This window comes from Pelodiscus sinensis, chromosome 6 (genome assembly GCF_049634645.1).
Source record: "Pelodiscus sinensis isolate JC-2024 chromosome 6, ASM4963464v1, whole genome shotgun sequence".
Classification (NCBI taxonomy): domain Eukaryota; kingdom Metazoa; phylum Chordata; order Testudines; family Trionychidae; genus Pelodiscus; species Pelodiscus sinensis.
In genome coordinates, this window is record NC_134716.1 from 28014660 (window position 1) to 28035984 (window position 21325).

Below are 21325 nucleotides of genomic sequence, written 5' to 3' on the forward strand. Positions count from 1 at the left end.
CTAACATGCTGGTTCGTGTGAAAATGTAGAAAATAAGCAAGCTGCAACATACTGGTCCTTCCTTAAGTGAAGCAAGCACTTCATCCCATAGTTTCTGGTTCATACAGTCTTCTCTAATCAACCACTGCTGTTGCTGAGTTAGTTGGAAAGCCTCTCCTTTCCCTCCATCTCCCATTCTCATGGCTTTGGGTGTGATTTTAGGCTCTTCTATACCTACTGAAAAATATCAGCACACACAGTGAACAGAGTGTTAGTTTGAACTGTTGGAAGGGAACACAATAAAGTACTTCACGAGTCTTAAATAAGCAACTCATTTGTGAACTAAACTGTAATACATTCTTCCTATTGTTGGGCTTTATTCTGGGCTGCATCACAAAGCTGCACATAAATGACTGTCCATTTTTTCCTTCTGAAGAAATAGAAAACATGTTAGGAAAGTAGGGGGAAATGATGCAGTATTTTCTTTTCCCCTGAAGTTTTATCCTTTCCAGCACTGAACACAATCTTATGTGAACAAACTTATCTTTTACAATTAGTTGAACACTTGCTTTACCAAGATTTTTCCTTGTTTTTTCATTCTGATCCCAAATGACTTCCCGTTTTTTTGAACAGTTTTCATATTATTGAATGTAAATATGTACAACTTGACAGAACTCGATCTTTAAAAAAAAAAAAAAAAAAAAGACATACCATTATCAATTGACCTTTTCTGGTTTCCATTGCTCTGTCTGGTTGGCTCCTGTTTCACGGTTTGCTTTTTAACCTTATCTTTTTTCTCTTTACTAGCCATGGCTTCCAGATAACCTTCTGGATACTAAACAGAAAAACAGATTTATTTTTTAAAAGTTAACACAAAACTTGCTGGAATTCAGGGATGTCCATTTCCAAAGAAAACTTCCACCACTAAACCTACGCATTGAAATAAATTCAAAGGACTCACATAAGCAAAAAAATGAAGTTACATATGTAACATCTATTTTTAATGAACTGTAATTCAGTCATAAAGAACTGATGAAGCTTGATGTACGAAGGACCATTTCAGTGGAAGATATCCATGGCCTTCAAAACGCCACAAACCATAGAGTTAAAGCTGAAGATGCTGACTTTGTGGTAATATAATCCATCCAAGGAAAAGGCTGGCCTGTTGAGAAAGGCAATACTGCCTTCAATCTTTCCAGGTCCAAAATAGGGAGTTGGCAAGCTACTTGGAAAGGAAGGGCAGGGACGGAAAGGGGAAAACTAATGTGAAAGGAGTTTTCAATTGCCCAAAGTTTCTGCAATCCTCAGAGACTGGCTTCTCTGTAAGTGAGCTCCACACTCACCGGGTACACACAGAGAAAAACAACAGACAGGTACATCTTTGTTTTCAAAGTTATCAAGAGAGTAACAATGGAACAATTCATATGACTACTATTCAAAGTGAATAAGGGTTGTCTTGTTGGGGTCTCAAATAGTCACAAATATATAAAAGCAAGGTAATTTAATGATTAGATACAACTTATTTGAACAAAACATTAAAACGTATTTGTGAATTTAGATTCTAACCTGTACATTCAGACCCAATTTCTTTGATCGTTCTATTCCTTCTGAGGTCCAAGGTGCAGGTTCAACATCATCTCTTCTCAGAAGGTAACGCCAAACTAAGAATCCACATTTTCCAATTTCTGGCCAATATTTCACCACCTAAATCACAGAAGTTTTAGTACTAGTTTATGTATTTTCTCTAACAGCGTATAAAGTTGTGTCATATTAGGCCCTTAAATCACAGCCAACAAATCTTGCCATAAGTCTCACTTCACTGGATTTTCATTATTTTGCTATAAACCAAGGGTGGGGAACCTTTTTTGGGTCAGGGGCCACTGACCCACAGAAAAATCAGTTGGGGGCTGCACACAAGTCAGAAGCAAAAATACCCAAACCCCCTCCCTAACATGGCCCCTGACTGAGAAAGCAGACACACGCTCCCCACAATACCAGAGTCTAAGGGGGACTATTTTATATTATTATTACTTTGAATACTTTCATTTCAAATGGTCTTCATAGAATTACTTAAGACACATAATCTTTACTAAGACACCATGATCACTTTCTTCCAATGTGGTAATAAAGGCCATGATATGAAACACTTAGAATCTAATCTGTATTTTACTCTTAAAATGCAACAAGGTATAAAGCAGAAAACTGTGTACCTTATAAATGCCATCATATCTATTGCCTTCCTCAGGGGCGTATTTGCTGATTCTTCGTCCTTTGGAACTGCGCACCACTCGAACTGGTTTACCAGCTCTCCAGTTCTTAGACTCTGCTCCATTTTTATCATCCAATGGTGCATCACAGTTTAGGGCCAGTGCCCTAAAACATATCCAAAAGTCCTCATATAAGATAACGAATCATAAAATATACGCTTTCAACATGTATATGACTTGGTCACACTATTTGCTTTGCCACATTATGCCTTCACCAACTAATAGAAGGGTAACAAAACAAACTTATTCCTTTGAAGGTATGCAAAAAGCTGAACATTTTTCATATTTTAGAATAATTATTTCTCAATAATGTATAAGGATTTATAATTTCTAAATGACCAGCATCAGCTAAAGCTAAACTTATATCTCAATATTCTTCTTTCCACATCATTTCAGGTTATCAGGGTTTTTTTAATATAGCATCTTTACAAAAACAAGATAGGAACTAGTATTGTTGCCAACCCTCCCCACCACACACACCTGAAGATATAAAACCTGCCAAAAGTTGCATCAGGAAAAGGTATTCAATAACCGTTCAACGAATGTCAATAGCTAAAGCATTGCTTTTCTTGGTCTGTGAAACTGCTAAACAATCAGTATTATGTGACCAATAACAATTTTAAGAATAGGCCAATGACCATCCACCAGGTTTCAAAAGCTCATACTCAAGAGCAGGAATGTCTGCATTGTACCACATCCCTAAATTAGTTGACTCAGGCCCTGAAACTTCCTCTCATGGACTTTTTTTCAGTGGCTACCCAATAAATAATGCTTTGAAAATTTTTCATTATTTCGGGGTAAAAACCTACAGAAAATGAACCAGTTTTCTGGTAAGGAATTCATCACTGTCTGAACTCTAAGGAATTTCACTAAGGGTATGTCTACACTTGCAGCCTATTTTGGAATAGGGCTGCAAATGTAGGCATTTGGAATTGCAAATCAAGCCCGGAATTTAAATATCCCGTGCTTGATTTGCATCTTCTCGGCCGGGCGCCATTTTTTAAATTTACAAGGCCAGAATAACTGCCCGCGTCTACATGCGGCAATGAAACGGGCGTTCGAAATAAAGCCCTATTTTGAACTACCTGTTAAACCTCATTGTGGAGAGGTTGGGGGTAATGGCTGCATCTAAATGCATTGCTGTATAGTGGGAAACTGATGCATCATCAAAAAGCAGAAGTGATTTTTATTAAAATCTCAGGTTAATAGGCTTTTCTTTCTTCAGTACAAAAAGAAATGTTTCTGGATGTACTGCATAAATGACAGCGATCCTGAACATTTTGGTGGAGCTATGAGAAGGCTAACATGAAAAAAATGCAGTTAAAGAACAAGTGAAAGCGTTTAATGCAGTGGTCCCCAACATGGTGCCCAAGGGCACCATGGCACCCGCCGGGACATTTATGTGCACCTGACGAACAATCTAGGCCGGCACATGCGTGGGCGGGCCCCCGCCCCCAGGGCGCACAGCGCACGGGCGGCCCCCACCCCGGGGCGCATGGCAGCCCCAAAAGGTTGGGGACCACTGGTTTAATGCAGTAGCTCAGGAGAGCTGTAATAGATTTGTTTTCCTGCCTGAGAATGACAATCAACGGATAGCCAGGGCATTGATGCACTGCATCAGAGATGTCATCAGAAATTTCTTTGTTATTATGCTATAATGGTTGGGGAAAGCATCATCACATTGTCAGTAATTCTATGTAAATAAGGTAGAGTTTATAAATTGTAAGGAATTTTCTGAGTAAAACAAACAAACAAAAAAAACAAACAAGAGCACTTTTGAAGCACTTATTACAATCACTTCATCTGATAATAGGGAACCCCCCTATCCTCCTCCTCCCAAAAAAGCAACTACAGCTCTGAGGGACCACTTGAAGATAGCAGTAGCAGGGGAACACAAACACAAAAATACTACAGCAGAGTCTTGATTTTCCGACCTTCACTTATCCGACATTGCGTTTTATCTGACAGGTGCCGCCTGTCACGTGACTGCAAGGGGCTCCAGGGACACTTCATACCACAAGGCCTTGCTTTTCCTTTTTCCAGGGTTGGGCAGGAGCTCTGGTTGGCAGGTCTGTGGGGGCTCCCCTCAGCCCGGCACACAGTGCGGGCTTGGAAACCTTACCGCCCCACCCCACGCCTGGGGCAGCTCACACCCACACTGCGGGCTCTCCTGGCGCTCAGGTATGCTGGGCCCGTGCCCCGCTCTGGCCCCAATCCTGGCCGTTCTGCCGCATTAGCGGCCCCGCTTTTAGGAGCAGGCCTGGACCTGCTTCCCCCTCACAAAACTTTGCGGGCAGGGGAGGGAGTTGCCCCCCTGTGGAGTGAGCCTGGCTCCCAGCCAAAGCAGGGAGTCCAGGCTGAGGCAGGAAGGGAAGGGGGCTGGATGGTTGGCGAAGGGAGGGGCCGCCACCAGGCTGAGGAGAGGCAGGAGCGCCAGGGCATTGGATACATCCAGGCGGCCCGGGGGAGGAGGGAGAAGAGGAAGGGGGAGGACACGGCCCCTCACGAGGACGCAGCATCCGGAATCTGCCGGGGAGGGGCCAGCATGTGTGCCAACTGCCCCCGAAACAAAGAGCGGAGCCCGCCTGGGAGGACCCCTCCCCCCAGCCACCTGCTACCATTGCTGCTCTGCTCCTGACCCTCTGCCAGAGCGCGCCGAGCTCCTGCCCCGCCATGAGCCAGCGTCGTCCCTATTATTCGACATTTCCAGTTATCCGACCATCCTCCAGTCCTAAGTCAGATAACTGAGACTTTACTGTACATAAAAAACAGTAAAGTTAAAAAACCGAAGATGCAAATACTAAGAAATGATTGTATTAAGGCTGCCTATCCAAAACTCCTCTAGCACGGTCAACCAAGCCGGATCCTATCCCTATCATAGAGCTGGAAGAGACCTCAGGTGGTCATCAAGTCCAGACCCCTGCCCAAGGCAGGACCAATCCCAACTAAATCAACCCAGCCAGGGCTTTGTCAAACCACCTATATTTCTGAACCGCCCTAACCTTAGTTTTTGTTGCCCCCTTTCACATCCCTCAGTATTCTATTAAGGCTGTTCCTTCCCTTCTTCACTGTTTGGGCACCAGCATGTGGAGCACAGAGTATAGCAGTCTCCCATCTGTTTTGATGCACTGCATTATAGGCACAAATTTCCAGATTTCCCAAGGGATGCTTGATCCCCCCTGTTCTTAGGTCCCACTTTCCCCATTCCTAATACCCCACTTCTTCCTGACCCTGCTCAGTCCTTCCTCTGAGGATCCCCATATTCAACTAGGGAAGGCATGCTCTAAAGGGCAGGTTATGTTTCTCCCCTCTCCTACCACAGGGCTACCATGCTGTTCTCACCCTATGGTACCTGTACCAGTGGGGGGAGGGGGGGGGTTGTCCTCCCACCATGTCTACTCCTTCCCCATGCACATTCTGCCACTCTCCCTGGCAGGATCCAAGACAGGGAGAAGGAAGCTGCTTTTAACACTGGCCCCATCATCTAGCCACTGCTCTGAAGCCCATCAGCTGCCTGAGAGTCTGGCTAGGGAGAAAACAGCTTCTGCTCCAAACCTGGGCTTAGATGCCAAGGACTCCAGCATCCAAGTCAGGGCAGGAACCAGACGCTGCCTCCTCCCACCCATGCTCTTTCATGCAGCTGCTGGGGAAGGCTACAGAGCAGCATCTCAGCAACTGAACCTGGGCTTGGTCCCGCGCCTTCCCTCCCAGACATGCACCGCCCATGTTCAACTCCTATTTCACCTCCCCTTCACTGATGTCATCTATTTGTCAGCACGCCAGAGGCACTGGAAATGAGGGAACAGGGATGTACTGATTGGCTAGGGCCACCACGGGGGAGGGGAGGGGCAGAGGAGAGGAGAAGGAAAGGCCCACCAGAGTATTTTTTTTCCATGGGTGGTGCCAGAAGGAGTGATCACAGGGCAAGTTCTACTTAGTCTTTGCAACTCTGAACTGTACTTACGCTCAGTTGATCTATAACTGTGGTTCTCCAACTGTGCTCCATGACCACCTTGCAGATACGCCACAACTTGAGGATCAGCTCTCCCCCACCCCAGTCCTGCAGCAGGGAGCACCCACCAGCGCTCCAGCCCTCCCTCCCCCCGACCAGCAAAACTGGAGCACCAGCACCAGATTCCTGCTAGGGGGAGGAAAGGAAAAGAAGCTCAAAGGGGAGAAAGCAACTCTAGGCTACTGCTCCCCTTCTCCCTGGCTAGGGGAAGGGCAGTGCATGGACACACTGCCTAGAAGCTTTCCCCACTGCTCCCATTGTCTGGAATCACTGCCAATGGCAGCAATGGGATGCAGTGCTTAGGAGGCTGTGCCTGAGATTCGTTGCCTCGGAGTGACTGGGCGGAGGTGTGTGAAGTCCAGCAAGCACCCCCTCATTCCCTGACTCCACTCCCATGCAAACCTCCCTGCTGAGACTCTGCACCCCCTGCCCACTGCTGCACCCTCCTTCTGAACTGGACATCTAACAACCAGTTCGTGCCTGCACCCTCCTTTGTTCCTGCACCAACTCTCCTAGCCAGACACCCCAGCCGCAGCCCGCAGCTGCACCCTCCTTCTTGGACTCTCACTTCCCCCCTCCTGGCCGGACCTCAATCCTATCCCATTCCAATACCCCATCTCTCACCCAAAACCCCTCACACTGAACCCTTCATTTTTGGCCCCATCCCACAGGCTAGGGGAGTTCACAAAATCTATTAACCTTCGGGCCCCAGAAGAATTAATCTGGACGGTGGAAGCCCTGAGCTTTTTGGTGGGAGGGTTGCCACTCACCTGTGTGTGGCCCCCAAATGATTTTTCTGTGGATCAGTTGCCCCAACCCAAAAAAAGGTTCCCCACCTTGCCATAAATAACAGTGTTGAAACCTTTTGTTTTGGACATTAATTAATTAATGTATTTAGATAAGCTACTGCATTTTGTCATCATGGGTGGTTGGCTGGTGATCCCCAGAAAGATTTGTGTTGAGCAGGACTGGCCCAGGGCCACAAAGTTTCAGAATCTCTTATCTATGCGAATAATGCATGCACAGTCCTGTCAGCATCTAGGAACTCTGTGATGATGAAACAAGACTACTGTAAGCAGAAACCTCAGAGAATATGGCTGCCAAAGTTTACAAAGACTATTGAGCATATCTAGACTGCTATTTTTCAGAGCCTTACAATTTGACCAAAAGCTTCAGTGGGTAGCTGAGTTAGTCTGTACAGAAAAAAAAAACAACAAATGGCCTGGTAGCATTCATAGACTAATAAAACATGTAGATAGTATCATGAGCTTTCGTGGGCATGGTCCACTTCTTCAGATGACCGGTCATCTGAAGAAGTGGGCTTTGCCCATAAAAGCTTATGATACCATCTACATGTTTTATTAGTCTAATTTGACCAAAATTAGGCAGATTTTCATGGGAACAGCAAAAAGCATATCCCTGACATCAGGTCAACTTCGTGCTTAATGTAATGTGCTTCCTCCAATTCCTGGATGCACTAGGGCTTAAATGAAACAGATCACATTTTTTTAACATGGGTAAAACATATTTTCTGCTAACTTAATTTTTGCAAATAATTTTCACTAAATAAATAAGTCTGCCATAGGTAGATACTTGCTGTGGAAAATTTCAGCCTGAAGTCTCAAAGTTTGAAAAGGTTATGCCATTGAAAACAAGGTATCATAATGAAAAGTGTTAGGCAACCATAACCGAAGACAGCTGCCGGCTCAACCTATAATCCAGCAATATGTTTTATTGAGTTATAAATGCTGTTTTATATCAATGTAACAAGGCACTGATAAAATGGAACTGGATAGCCAGAGGTACCATCATTTACAAGGGTTTCATGAGATAAAAGGAACATATAAAAAATTAGGTTAAATTAATGGAATAACGTTATTTTTGTTTAAAGACTTTAATTTATTCTTCAAAAACTTACCTGTTCATGTGTGTTAAAGTTTGATCAAATGAATGTTCTCCAATCCTTTTATTACCAGAAAGATCTCTACCACCACTCCCAGTGTAAGTGAATTCATCGCCTCGGTCCTGTGCGAGAAGATTATCTTGTTTTAATATTACAAATGAAAGCATCTGAACTGAAAGCAAGTGCTTAATTGGTCCTGTTTGCTCAGAAAAACAAGAACATTTCCCTGACACACATCTATTAATTTCTACATTCCTACAAGACTCACCTAGAAATTTTACCAACACAGCGCTGCTGGTGTCTAGGTTCCATGACGAGACATTGTTCATACCTGACTACTAAACCCTTAGCTTCTAAAAACATGTTTTCAGAGATGTAATACTATGGAGGGACAGGATCATACACAGATCCTAAATATAGTTAAACCCAGAACAATTAAAGTTTATTTTAGTAGGAAATAAACTACTTACTATTAAGTATTTATAAAATATGTATTACCACAGATAAAATAGGGTTCAATTTTGCAAGATGCTGAGTACACCCTAGCACTGATCCAGAGGAACAGTTAAGCATATACTTACCTACACTTCAATGACACTTGTGCTTAATATTAAACATGTGTAAAAGGGGCTGTGAGCCTGTGTGAAGAGACATAGGCTTTGGACTCTCCTGCATCTAAGGGTCTATGAATTCCAGCTGCTGCAGTGGGGTTGAAGTGGTCTTTTGAAAATTTAGTTATAGACCCAATTTCAGGAATAGATCTATAATCTTTTGTGTGTCTTTCAAGGTATAGGTTAATGAACATACTTTGAGCTAGCAATCATTAAGATTTGGAAATATCACAATGCCTTGTTTGCCAAGGTGTGCTGCTACCACAGAAAGGACTTTTCAAGAACACCTTAGGTGCTGCTGATAGACTGAATGGGAGCACTTTGTATTGAAATGATCAGAACGAATCTTAGGAACTTCTGACAAAGTGGGTCTTTGCCATGAAAGTTTATGCTCAACACTTCGGTTAGTCTACAAGGTGCCACAGGACTCCTCACTGCTTTTGCAGATTCAGACTAACACGGCTACCCATCTGATACTCTAAATCCAGAATGGGTCTTTAACTGCTTTTCTTTTTCTGTATCAGGAAACATTTGGAATAGAAATCCTTCCCTCTCTGTTAGTTGGAAAAGGTTCTCTGGTACCTAGTTTTAGGTGGTGGTCAGTGTTCCCTGTAAGCTGAGCGCTTGGGTAGTTGCCCAGAAGAGATTCAAATTCAGCCTAGCTGATTAGCAGAGCTCCTGCAGCCTCCCACAGCTGGCAGCATGTGTTTATATTGGTGGTGCACATCCGTACATGTGCTGATGCACATAACATTTATTCCACACATGGATGAAAAACATTAGAAGAAACCTTGATGATGGTTCATCATGTAAAAGCTGCTTGTGAGAAAAGTCCATGAAGAGAGGCAGGAAGAGTGGTAAAGTGGATTGAATATCCTTAGGAGATTATCTCTAAGAACTCACTTGTCTGAAGTTATAAACTTCCAAATCTGACCAAAAAAAGAGTTAAGTAGTCACCAAACTGGGAAGATGTTTGGATTGTTGGAGCAAATGAGACTGGGAGTGGTAACTTGAGGACTCAACCAACACATCAAGAGTCATGTCAATAATTGTGGGACTGTTGGTCTCCAATATTGTAAACTCTCCCTCTTCCCTTGAGGATCATGTCTCTGTGAAGGAAGAAAGCAAGTAGGCTAGGATCTCTGAGTGTGCGCACAACTTAATGAATCTTCTTTTTTGGGCAGGAGTGTAAATACCCAGAGAACATAATGCAGCCTTAGAACCTTTCCGTGTGCGGAAGGATTTTTCCATTCTTTCTTTGAACAATTTAGATCCCTCAAAAGGGAGGTTCTCCACCATGACATGTACCTCTTTTAGAAAGTCGGACAGAGGAAGCCACTCTCCTCATGACAACTGCTACAAAGGTGGAACAAGCAGTCCTACCGGAAGCATTCAGAGAAGTCTGCATTGCTATCCTTGAAAGGAGCTGATCCTCAGCAATGATTTCCTGGAATTGCTCTTTCTGTTCAATAATGCGACATGTTCAATAATGATATTTAATTTCAGTTAACTGGTATGGTTGTATTTTACCATAACGGCTTGATAGTTAGGGATCCTAAATTGTAGGGTTGCTGAAGAATACTGTTTATGTCCAAATAAATACAGTAATCTTCTGTCATCATTTTATGTTGTCATTTTGTTGTAGTGCTGTGAACCACATTCATTAAGTGACTCAACCATCAGTGAATATGGGGAGAAGAAAATAGAAGTTCTCCACTTTTGAGGGCACATATTTTTGTCTGCCCTTTTTCATGTTGGCAGTATTGTCCCTGGTATCTGCCATACAGTTTTCACCAGATCAAGCAGCGTCCCATTCACGGGGAGTGCAATCTTTGATGACATCTGTTGGATATCAAGCAGTTTGTGCTGTGACACTTCTTCAAGTAGGTTTTGTAGAGAAATTACTGAAGTTGAAGGCGTTCACCTTCGTCTAGCTCTCTGGGTGACATTAGAGATCCTCAAAAGTTGTTATTGTCCACATGTCATCCAGAGGTCCCAATCTGACCGGTGAGGTGATAAAAAGGGCAGTGGTGGAGGCATCCAGTAGTGTCAATACCATTTAGATGGGTCTCTTCTACTATGGTAATAGCTAGTTCTCTGGTGTTATAATGGAGGATCCTGGACATACACTGAGCATAGTCTATCCTCATTATTTTCCTTGTCACTTGACAGAGGTGGGGTAGTCATAAATGGTAGAGTAGAATATCTCTAACATATTGTAGTGGGTTGGAGTGGCCACCCACTGACTCGGAGGGGGAAACACCTCTCCCTGAGCCTTGGTGAGCTCACCTGGATGACTCACCTGGGAGGAAGCCAGTGGGTGGGGCTGGGGATATAAAAGGCCAGCCTGCAAGGCCACTTAGGGCCAGAAACCTTCTCTCCCCAGCCAGCAAGGGAGCCAGAAGCCTGCTCTGCCCAACCCAGCAAGGCACTAGACCTGGGGGAAGCTGACGACTGGCAGGGTACTCCTGGAGGAATACCTGGAGGGCCTGCATATCTGGCCGGAGGACTTCAACCTGTGCTGTCCTGAGGACTTGGCCTGAACAAAGGTACAATCCACGAGGAGAGAAACACAGCCGGCCCAGAGATAACCGACTTTGGTCTGGTCAAAGGTCAGTGGGCTGCAGCATGGACCCCCGCTGACCAAACAATAGGTCAGTGTATTTTGGACCAGGATCCCTGCTGACCCAGCAGCCGACTGCTCAGCTGCTGTTAGGGCCCTGGGCTGGGACGCAGTGGTGTAGGGAGGGCCCACGTCTCCCCTCTTGCTCTCTGTGACCACAGGCAAGGTGTCTGAAACCCTCCTGAACAAGAAGCTAGACTATCTACCTGTGCATACCTGCTGTGAATTGGTTTGCTTTTTTGCTGCAGCCCCACCCTGCACCAGGTCAGGGCTTAGAAACTGCCACCTTGCCCTGAGCTGGATCTGGGCTATAAACTACTAATTGCTGTGGCCTGCCCCTGCATAAAACTGCTTATTGCTGCCTCCCCGTCCTGCACTAGGACTGGGCTAGAAATTGCTTATTGTTGCAGCCCTGCCCTGAACCAGGCCCGGACTATAGACTGCTTGATGCTGCAGCTGCGTCCTGCCCTAGGACTAGGCTAGAAACTGCTTATTGCTGCAGCCCGCCCTGTACTAGGGGTACACCGCAAACGGCTTGGCTCCTGCTTCAGCCTATCCTGTGCTAGGGCTGGCCCATAGACTGCCCATGCGGTAGCCCACTTTGAACCAGAGCTCTGACTTAAACGGTGTGTAATGGGTTGGAGTGGCCACCCACTGACCCCAACAGGGACAACCCTCATTCCCCAGGTGCACCTCACCAGGCTACACATATGAAGACCTGGGTGTAACAAACAGTGGTTATATTGGTGCCTAGCAAGGGTAATTCAGGTGTCTCCAAGACCATCAAGTCTTTGGGAGAACCAATATTCCTGTGAAACCAGAACAGCCATCAGTAGTATAGAGGTCAGATAAGCAGGCACCACTGAAATGGACATACTCATTGGTACTGCAGGCCCTCTGTACTCCAGGGAATGGTTTGCAGGTGTCACTGCTGTCTTTTATGGTGCAAGAACAGTAAGTACCAATTGTCTACACCATTCTATTGGTGCTGTTTAGAAGAGTGGGTCTTTATTTGCAGCTCCTTTTCCCAAGGGGAACATTGTGCCTTAAGTCTGCCCTCATTGAGTCTTTAGGCTTACAGGGTATGTCTACACTGCTACCCTAGTTCGAACTAGGGTGGCTAATGTAGGCAATCGAAGTTGCAAATGAAGCCCGGGATTTAAATATCCTAGGCTTCATTTGCATCTTGCCGGGTGCCGCCATTTTTAAATCCCCGTTAGTGCGGACTCTGTGCCCGCAGCTACACGCAGCAGGAAGTAGGTAGTTCGAATTAGCTTTCTAATTCAAACTACCGTTACACCTCATGGAACGAGCTTTGTCTACACTGGCAGTTTCATTGTTAAAACATTTGTTTTCATGATGAACAGCACTAGTGTGGACACTACTTTGTCAGTGGGCGCTCACTGGAGGCAGTTTTATTTTGTTGCCAGGAGGCCTCTCTCCCAGCGATAAAAAGAAGCTACCTAGTGCACCTTTCAACAGTGCATCTGCAGTGGCACAACCATGCTGCTGTAAGGTGCAAAGTGTAGACATAGCTTAAATGAAAGCAGTAGACAACTTTAGATTACGCTCTCCTTGAGACTGTTATTTTTCTGAATGTTGGTTGCTTAAAATCATATCCTTAAAAATGGAATCCATTTGCACACAAATTCCAACAATTTAACATTTTAGATTTTGTGTGTCCTGTGTTTCCCCAAAAATTCAAGATGAGGATGTAGATCCAATTTATCAAATTCAGGAGTACTGGTTTGGAGTCCCTTTTAACAAACTGTGTAACAAAAACACACACATGGCATTCTCAGAAAGACCTTATAACTGCCTTCTTTACCATCTTTTTCAGTTCAAATACCTTTTTATAGATGAAGTGCTTACTAAAAGAAAAGTGACAATTCTACATTGCCAAACTTTGAAATCAGTAAATTTGGATGACTCGGTTAATTTATAACATTTGGTGGAGCCTGTCAGTATCCCCATTTACTGATAGTAACAAACACTCTAAACTGAATGCATCAAATTGTTAAATCATGAAAGCACTGTTCATCTGATGGGGCAATTCAACTACTATTTGATATTCATAAACTTCCACGCCAACAAAAGTGGAAGCAGATTTATCCTTAAGCTTCCCTAATACTTTGAACAAATATTCGTTGCCAGAATTGAGTGAGATATTAATTACTGCTCTTCTGAACAATATACAAAATCTGGTTTTCATTTTGTTCACATGAAGTTGCTTGTTTGTGCTAAATTAGCACTGTGAAAAAGGGATGATCAGAATAATAAACACACATTTCTGGAAGCAAACTAGTAAATATTATAATCACATGAAGCAATAAATCTTTGATTTACTTTCCCGTGAAACAGAGATGGAGAGAGCGGGGGTTAGTGGTGCCCACAAGTTGCTAGGCATTCTCCAAACAGCATATAAGGCATGGTGAATAGTATTACTGATTTCATCTGCAGGGACTCTCACAAAAGGAATGCCTACTTAATATCTCAGCTGACAATCTCTGCAGGCCCTAAGAATTAATCACAGGTAGCTATCACATGACTACTGAAATTACACAAACTAAGTATCTGACCTTGGAAAGATTCCAGAAAAGGAGAGACAGAAGAAGGGATGATGACTCAGTTCACCCCCAAAGAACATGAGACTATACCAACTCTTACAATGAAAAGTCAATGGTATCCAATACTCCACAGCACCCTCAAGCTATTTAGACAGATCGGGGACCTTTAATATCTTAAATTTCACAGAGAGCCTCATTGCATGTGACTTCTAAATCTGTGGTGCTCAATCCTCAGCACTGGGCTGCTAAACAAAGTTAAAGATTCTTTTTCAGGGGCGAAGGGGGGAGGAGATCAAGAATTGTTGCACCTTCAGCACCAGTCAGCAGATTTTAACAAACTGGGGACCTCTGATGTAAGATATAATATTCCTTTACTCAGTGGTACTTCAGACAGTCAACAGTACAGCATTGGACCAGGCTGAACTGAACACATCTGGAGACTCATGCATTGGGAACAGCAAACCAGTCTGAGCAGTAGTTTAGCTAAGTTAACTGTTCTGTATCTCTGGCATCAAACTAAATTATCTCCGATGAATCTCAGGATCCTAGTACTATTAGAGTTGGGCACAGAGCCACTTCAACTAGTGGTCTGGAGAGTCATGCTGCTGTATCTTTTTCTTCCAGTCGAACCAGGGACTTTTTTGTCACTTGTTGGGAATGAAGGCATATTTAGGCCTGACAGAAGCCTGCAGTGGATGTTAAGTCTGTTCTGATAACATTTAACAGTGTAAAAATAAACAGAACTATGTACATGTGAGAAATTGCCAAATAATACATGTGCATAACACTAAACAGGAAGAAATTGCAGAGTAATTCCGTCTGTGACAACAAGTAACTAAAAAAACTAGAAAAGACTGATCTGAAATAACACTAAGATTGTATTGATGAGGGAGGGAAATCAATATGGAAATGAGAAACTAATACATATGTATAACAAAAGACAATAAGTTTGTGTTACAAAGAAAAGTTGACGTATTGTCCACTGAGAAAATCATTATGATCAACTTCCCTTTTGGGAGTAACTAATCACCACGTAAAATGTATTTGTTGAACTCATCTGTTGAGTATGTAACCCTTAATCCAACACTACTTACATTGTGCCCCACCAGTTTTATGCAAATATTTCAGTCGATTGTACCAGATCCTCAGCGCCAGTCTGTGAATCCAGATGGATCCAGAGATCAACCACCACTTATACTGGTGCTAGATCACTTCAAGTAAATGGCATACCAGCCAAGAGTGCCAAATCCTTAGAAATGGACTTGCATGATTCAGACTGTTATGGGAATGTTAATGCCATGTCTAAAGGAGGTACCCAATGATTTCAACAAGCACTGCAGCACATTTTACGGTTTCAGATTCTAGGCAATTGACTTGCTTGACCTAGAGGGATCTGGGGACCTTACTGCCTCATAAATTGGGTGCCAAACCATTTCTGGTTCACTGAAATTGATGTTACCAAAGCCCTGGCAGCATGTCAACTGTTTTAGGACCTCAGCAATGAACTTAGTCTACCCACAGGGATTCCAGGACCTCAGCAACATGCTGATTGTGTCAGCATTAAGTCTACCCAGTCAACCCTAGGACTCTGATTTCATGTCAGCATTACTGGAATAGGTTGACCTGGACTGATCCAAGGACCCTATTTTGCTGTACCCACTGTACTCCAATCTCAGCACTGGGCTTTGCCATTCAGGACAACAGACTTGGATGCTTCATGAGCTGGAAATAGAGTCACTTGCCTAGTGAATCTCCAAAGTCAATGATGGATTTACACACTGCCAGATTTAGTTTCTGGGACTTGAAGATACTATGCATGAGAAGAGTGTGGCATCCTTCCTGCTCCATGTGGGTATAGATGACACACATGACAAATAGGTATCCTTTCTTCTTTGTTCTTAAATTAAGAAAAAATTGTTAATTAACTGCGAATCTAACTAAAATAAAAATAGCCCCAAAAAGATAGAAGGAAAAACTAACATAAATACACTGTGGACATTGTGTGTGATGTGAGCTTGCCGAACCTTTGGCACTTTTGAATGAACCCCAGGAGCAGCGGAGGACTCTCCTCCTCCAATATCCTTAAGAATTGCCCATAAAAGGAAGGAGAGGGAGGGGAAAGTGGCCTAAATACACACCACTCTCGAGAAGATTCTGTACCTCAACAATGTGAACTGGCAATCACACAAATAGAAGTAAGCAGAGAGCTGTTGTAGAAAAAACAACATTCATTCAGATTAACTGCTGACAAAGAATCAGTACTTACATTAACAACCTTGATTAATATTCCTCAAACCAATCTGAAGGATGTACCTTGAAGTCCATTCACTGAGAGAACATGAACATCAGTTTTAATCCTGACTCAAAAAGTATTTTAACATTTCATGAAGCCATGAAAACTGACTCCAAAATCTACAAATTGACAGTATGGCATATTAAATCTTCAGCGATTTGAATTTGATACAGAGATGCTTCAAAAGGAATGAATCATGAAGATTCTGACTCCAAACTTCAAAGTAATTAAAAATGTCTAAAATCTGTAATATTGGCTCCTGATAAACATTGGTTGATAATGACAGTAGTTCTTAGACTGCTCAAATCCATGACAAATTTTGGAATTTCCTCTAGGTAGTGTTCTAGAGCCCTTTAAAAAAAAAAATCAAGAATAGGACTGAAAAAGTTTTATTTTTAACAAATCTTACAATCTGAATCACAGGGATCTAGAATTCGCGTATTTTAAATTAGATAGCTAAAGCAACTGAATGTCATTAAATTAGACAATCACGAGAAAAATACCAATATGCAAACATTTTAGATGCATATAACTTTGTGGAAATGTAGCATAAGCAGTGTAATTTGTAAGAGTGAATGAAACCCCTTTCTAAATTTGGAGCCTGATCCTACATTGATGTAAATGAGCAACTTTGGCTCACATAAATTCTGTTGATTTTAGTGAATAAAGTTACACGTGTGTGTGTTTGTAAAATCGGACAATTTCAGTTGTGCACTACAAAAGGATAAGAAAGGAAAGCCAAATAGTATTTTCCACTTCTTGCAACAAAATTTTGCAAGTGAAGACCCCCACTCATGTGATAAACAGTTGCTCATACTCACAAGGAGAGTGTAGAAGAATCTTGGAGGTTACTGGAAACCATGTAAAACATGTTATAAACGCATGCCATAAAACAGCCCCTAATATGCATTTATCACTCAATTCTGCAAACACTTACAGACAAATAACTATACTCAACTCATTAATTCTATTGAATCTTAAACCCCCTTTCCTTGGCCCTGTTTGGGATAGGAGTCCCAGCCCGTACATCAGTTTTTAATAAAATGTTTTGGTGGGGAAATGAGTTTGAATTCTTTGTCAGACAACTTTCTCCTTTAACCCTCCCCAGAAAAAAATGGGAAGATGGAAATTATCTGGAAATCTATGGAAAATGGGTCTGTGTAGGTTAGTGGAAGGGAGAAGTTACTGAAGAGAAATTTAGCATTATTACTAAACAAGCACCCAAATAAGATTTTTTTTCCCCTCCATATCCTTAAAGAGCTCTAGGAACTAAGCCTAAAGGCATCTCAATAAACAGTCACTCAAATATCTGAGATTAGTAGCTGCAGTATTTCCTTCCCTCCCCTCTCCTTCTTTACTCCTTTTAAACTATAAAGCCCCACACGAGTATGATTTTACTTGAGTACCAGTATCTGCAATAGAACCTGGCCACAACATCAGTTTGATGACAGGACAGGGGATACCCTAAACTCCAAATTAATTTATTCAATATGAAGAAAAGAAGAATAAATGGCAGTTGGGATTAGTAAATTGAACATCAATACCACTGCCGAAAATAAAAGAGCAGAAATAACAGCATTCTCCAACTACCTAGCTTTGACTATATAGCAGCAGACGCAACAAGATGCCATGGCAATATGCCCTGGAGCTTGGGTTGGGGTTGATTCCACGCATGTAGTAATGTTCCAACACCAAGTACCTCCTCATGTGACTTCTTCAACAGAGACACACTGATGCCTTCGAGGCAAACTCCTGCAGCAGCAGCAGCTGGGTAAGGGCTGTTGGCAAAGAATACATAACATTCTGATCTATTTAGGATGTTTATTTCATTTCCTTGTCTAACGCCTTTCCCGCTGCAATTAACAGCAGCCTGTGTTTGTTTTTTTAAAAACCAGGATGCTTACTGCTTTGTGTTCACCTGTTGCATGATTCAGAATTCCACCTGAAAACACAGAGTTGAAGGAGGGGGAGTACCCAGTGTCAACATTATTTTGGTTACAGAAAGCAATCTATTTACACACTTATCTTGGTCAAACTTGTGAAAAGAAAGGACAGACAAGACTAACAATTCATATAGTTTGGTTACTTTGCTGAGGTGTTTATATTGGTCACAAATGTAGAAATTTCCCATCATCTTTTTTTCAGCATGATAAAATCATAGATTCACAGAATACCAAGACTGGAAGAGAACTCGAGAGGTCATCAAGTCCAGTCCCCTACTCTCACAGCAGGACCAAGCACCATCTAGATCATTCCTGGTAGATGTTTATCCAACAGGCTCTTAAATATCTCCACTGATGGAGATTCCACAACCTCCCTAGGCAATTTATTCTAGTGTTTAACTAACTTGACAGTTAGGAAGCTTTTTTTCTAATGTCCAACCCTAAATCTCCCTTGCTGCAATTTAAGCCCATTGCTTCTTGTCCTATCATCAGAGACCAAGGAGAACAATTTATTTCCCTCCTCCTTGTGACACCCTTTTAGATACTTGAAAACTGCTATTATGTCACCTGTCAGTCTTCTCTTTTCTAATCTAAACAGGCCTAATTTTTTCAGTCTTCCCTCATAACTCACGTTTTCTAGTCTTTTAATAATTTTTGTTGCTCTTTTCTGGACCTTCTCCAATTTCTCCACATCTGGAAATGTGGTGCCCAGAACTGGACACAATACTACAATTGAGGCCTAATCAGTACAGAGTAGAGCAGAACGACTTCTCGTGTCTTACTCACAACACTCCTGTTAATGCATCCCCAAATCATGTTTGCTTTTTTGCAACAGTGTCACACTGTTTACTCATATTTAGCTTATGGTCCACTATGACACCTAGATGCCTTTCTAAAGTACTCCTATCTAGATAGTCCCTTCCCATTCTGTATGTGTGCATATGATTGTTCTTTCCTAAGAGGAGCACTTTGCATTTGTCCTTATTAAACTTCATCCTATTTCCTCAGAGCATTTCTCCAGTTTGTCCAGATCATTTTGAATTATGACCCTATCCTCCCAGCTTGGTGTCTTCTGCAAACTTAATAAGTGTACTTTCAATGCCAATATCTAAATTATTGAAGAAGATATTGATCAGAACTGGTCCCAAAACAGACCCCTGAAGAACCCCACTTGTTATACCCTTCCAGCATGACTGTGAACCATTAATAACTTACTCTCTCAGAGTGGTTATCCAGCCAGTTATGTACCCACCTAACAGTGGCCCTTCTAGGTTGTACTGCCCTAGTTTCTTGACAAGGTGGTCATGCAAGACGGTATCAAATATTTTATTAAAGTCTAGGCATACCACGTCCACAGCTTCTTCCTTATCCTCAAGACTTGTTATCCTATCAAAGAAAGCTATCCGATTGACTTGACATGATTTGTTTTTAACAAATCCATGCTGGCTGTTACCTATCACCATATTATCTTCCAGATCTCTGTGGATGAATTTCTTAATTACTTGCTCTGTTATCTTCCCTGGCACAGAAGTTAAACTGACTGGTCTATAGTTTCCTGGGTTGTTCTTATTTCCCTTTTTATAGATGGGCACTATATTTGCTCTTTTCCAGTCTTCTGGAATCTTTCCTGACTTCTATGACTTTTCAAAGATAACTAAAGGCTCAGATATCTCCTCTATCAGATCCTCGAGTATTCTAGGATGCATTTCATCAGGCTCTTGTGACCTGAAGATATCTATCTTTTCTAAGTAATTTTTAACTTTAAAATTTTAACTTCTAAACCTACCTAGCGATGTGAATGACTAGTCGAGCTAGTCACTTCCCCTTCCCTCCCCGCTATCAGAAAGGCAGCAAGGGTGAGGAGAGGAGCGGGTGCTTCAAAGTGGCAGCTGACCCCAGGCTCCATGCGGTACTGCCACTTTGAAATGTCCCAGAGAGCACGGGGTCAGCGGGGGACTACTTGAGTCCCACACTGGCCCCATGCTCCCTGTAGCGCTTTTACCTTTTAAGTGTATCAATAGCCCTGGGGTTGTTGCTATACTTCATAGAATACTAGAACTCGAAGAGACTGAGAGGTCATCAAGTCCAGTTCCCTGCCCTCACGGAAGGACCAAGCACACTCTAGACCATCCCTGATACATGTCAATCTAACCTGCTCTTAAATATCTCCAGAGATGTAGATTCTACAACCTCCCTAGTCAATTTATTCCAGTGTTTAACCATCCTGACAGTTAGGAACTTTTTCCTAATGTCCAACCTAAATCTCCCTTGCTGCAGTTTAAGCCTATTGCTTCTTGTTCTATCTTCAGAGGCCAGGAAGAACAATTTTTCTCCCTCCTCCTTGTAACACTCTTTTAGGTACTTGAAAACCGCTATCACATCCCCCCTCAGTATCTTCTTTTCTAAACTAAATAAGCCAAATTCTTTCCATTTTCCCTCATAGCTCATGTTCTCTAGACCTTTAAATCATTCTTGTTACTCTTCTCTGGACCTTCTCCAATTTTTCTACCTTTCTCTTGAAATGTGGTACCCAGAACTGGACACAATACTCCAACTGAGGCTTAATCAGTGCAGAGTAGAGTGGAAGAATGACTTCTCATGTCTTGCTCACAACACTCCTGTTAATGCATCCCAGAATCATGTTTGCTTTGTTTTGCAACAGCATCACACTGTTGACTCATAATTAGCTTGTGGTCCACTATGACCCCTAGATCTCTTTCTGTAGTACTCCTTCCTGAACAGTCACTTCCGACTTCAAAGGCAGAGGCTCCCTTATCGACTAATTGAATAGTCAATGCAAATTGCACCGACTATTCAATTAGCCAATTAATCTAAGTTTAAAATCCCTAAATCTATCCAATTTCCACTAACATTCACTATGTCAGGTATCCCATCACCATCAATCTTCTTGGTGGAAAATGAAACAAAGAAGTCATTAAGCGCCTCTGCCATTTCCAAGTTTCCCTTTATTGTTTCTCCCTCTTCACTGAGCAATGGGCCTACCCTGTCTTTGGTCTGCCTCTTGCTTCTAATATATTTGTGGAATGTTTTCTTGTTCCCCTTTATGTCTCTAGTTAGACTGAGCTCATTTTGTACCTTTTCCTTTCTAATTTTGCCCCTGTATACT

At 42.6% G+C, this 21325-nt stretch overlaps 1 protein-coding gene across 1 annotated transcript in view; it reads right to left on the reverse strand.

The window, feature by feature from the left end:
• UHRF2 (ubiquitin like with PHD and ring finger domains 2) overlaps positions 1-21325 on the reverse strand; it is a 145609-nt gene that overhangs the window by 10535 nt on the left and 113749 nt on the right. The window contains exons 10-14 of the mRNA XM_075931614.1: positions 8177-8283; positions 2190-2352; positions 1546-1683; positions 691-814; positions 53-216 (exon numbers count right to left, since the gene is read on the reverse strand). Coding sequence (XP_075787729.1) covers positions 53-216; positions 691-814; positions 1546-1683; positions 2190-2352; positions 8177-8283 — 696 coding nt within the window. The remainder of the gene's footprint in view (positions 1-52; positions 217-690; positions 815-1545; positions 1684-2189; positions 2353-8176; positions 8284-21325) is intronic.